General features: G+C 58.9%; 1 protein-coding gene across 1 annotated transcript in view; it reads left to right on the top strand.

Moving 5' to 3' along the window:
* Positions 1-6: 6 nt before the first annotated feature.
* Positions 7-2037, top strand: part of TM6SF1 (transmembrane 6 superfamily member 1) — a 27932-nt gene continuing 25901 nt past the window's right edge. Inside the window, exon 1 of the mRNA XM_005878454.2 lies at positions 7-100. Coding sequence (XP_005878516.1) covers positions 9-100 — 92 coding nt within the window. The 5' untranslated portion in view covers positions 7-8. The remainder of the gene's footprint in view (positions 101-2037) is intronic.

Raw genomic sequence — 2037 nt, 5'->3', positions numbered from 1 at the left:
TGGCGGCGATGAGTGCGACTGCGGCCACCGGGGTCTTCGTGCTGTCCCTCTCGGCCATCCCGGTCACCTATGTCTTCAACCACCTGGCGGCCCAGCACCAGTGAGTGGGTGCACGGGGGTGGGGCTGGAGGATGTGCGGCTGGAGCGCGGCAACTTTTCAGATGGGGTCATGGGTCGCTGGCCTCCAGGGCTCCGGTCTGGACCGGGAAGGGGAGAGCGAGGAGGGGTGCGGAGGGGAAAGGAGGCGCCCGGGCGATACCGACCAGGGTCCTGGCTCAGGCTGGCATCCTTGCCATTTGGCGCAATCCTGGGCCAAGTGCTGGGGACCCGCGCAGTGCCAGGTCCCCGGGGACAGTGGTCAGGGAGGCAGTGCCCCTGCCCTTGAGGAGCTCAGGGCAGGGGTGGAGGCGGGAGGACACCAGGCGAAGTGCCCAGCGTGCTAGCTGCGCGCCTGCCTTGCTCGGTGCGCGTTTCCCAGGAATGTTACCATGTATGGACACACACATACTTCTCATGTCTTATTAATTTTAGGAACTGTTCAGAATGACTAGCAGAGCTAGCCCTGGACCGGGGGCGAAGACCTGGGTTCCAGGCCCGACTTTGGCACCGAGGGTGTGGCCTGGCCTCAGTGTTCTGGTCTGTCCAATGGACACTTGCATTCTATTGGCAGGACCCACAGAGATTGGGGTGGGATGGGGAGCAGGGAGGGGGAGGGTAGGGAGGGGCTGTGCCTGGCTGCTAAGGAAATGGGTGGGGCCGAAGGTGGCCCCAGGTGGGTTTGGTTCAGAGATCTGCCCCTTGGTCCTCAGATCCCTGGCTAAGTGACCCAGCAGCAGCAGCAGCTGCAGGCCTGCCCGGCAGGCGATGGGAAGGATGCCAGCTCCGTGCCTGCTGATGTTCCTTGCTTGCGGGTGGAGGAAGTAACCTGTTATGTTGCCGACAGCAGTTGGTGCTAAGGAAATTGCATCAGACTATAGGCTGCAAACCCTCTCCAGTCCTTCAGGCTGCGGAGAAGTGTCTGCCCACAGGGCTGTGACTTCCTCCTCTGTTGCAACTCGGGCCACCACTTGCTGCCTCCCGTGCCCAGTTGGCACCCATCCATCCGGAGCAGTACCCAGGCACGGGCAGTGGCTGCCCTTGGTCTGACCCCGTCTCGGGGCACATCTCCTGGAACAGGCAACTCTGCGCAGGGAATGTCACGCGTCTGTGAATATAGCGCGTGGGGGACCCTGCACTCCTAAAATGGCATTTAAAGCAATTCAACAAATACTTATTGAGCATCTACTGTATACTTGGCACTGTTGTAAGTGTTGGGGATATAGCTACGAACAAGCCAGAAACGCCTGGGGAGGTGTGTGTGGAGACAGACAACAAATGAAATGGGGCAACACGAGAGAGTGACCAGGAAGGGAACTGGTAATCAGGGAAGGCTTCTTGGAGGAGGTGACCCTTGAGCGGCAGGAGGTGGCCACGGGAACATCTGGGGACAGAGCCTTCCAGGTAGGGGAACGGAGCAGTGCAGGGAGAGGGAGGTAGCTGGTGGCGGGGATGTTTTGCAGGGAGAGTCGCTTAGCTTACTGAAGGGTTGTGTGGGGAGGAGAGGATTTGAGGATGACCCTGAGGTTTTGGCCTGAGCCATTGGGAGGACAGTGATGGCATTTACTGAGAACAGGTATCATTGAGCACACTGCTGAGCCCTGCGGTTATGAATAATTGGTGCCATCCATTCTTCCCATCTGCCTGCAGGTTACAATCCCAGTGGCCTCGGACCCCTCCCTCTTCTTCCTCCACTCCCTCCTTCCCATTGTCCCCTTCCCCGGAAGTCAGGGGTGGGGAACCTTTTTCTGCCAAGGGCCATTTGGATATTTGTAACATCATTCATGGGCCATACAAAGTTATCAACTTAAAAATTAGCCTGCTAGCCTTAGCCAGTTTGGCTCAGTGGGTAGAACGTCAGCCTGCGGACCAAAGGGTCCCGGGTTTGATTCCGGTCAAGGGCATGTACCTGGGTTGCAGGCTCCTCCCCGGCCCAGACTC

The sequence above is a fragment of the Myotis brandtii genome, unplaced genomic scaffold, assembly GCF_000412655.1.
Source record: "Myotis brandtii unplaced genomic scaffold, ASM41265v1 scaffold561, whole genome shotgun sequence".
Lineage (NCBI taxonomy): Eukaryota > Metazoa > Chordata > Mammalia > Chiroptera > Vespertilionidae > Myotis > Myotis brandtii.
This window is presented reverse-complemented; position numbering and strand designations above follow the sequence as displayed.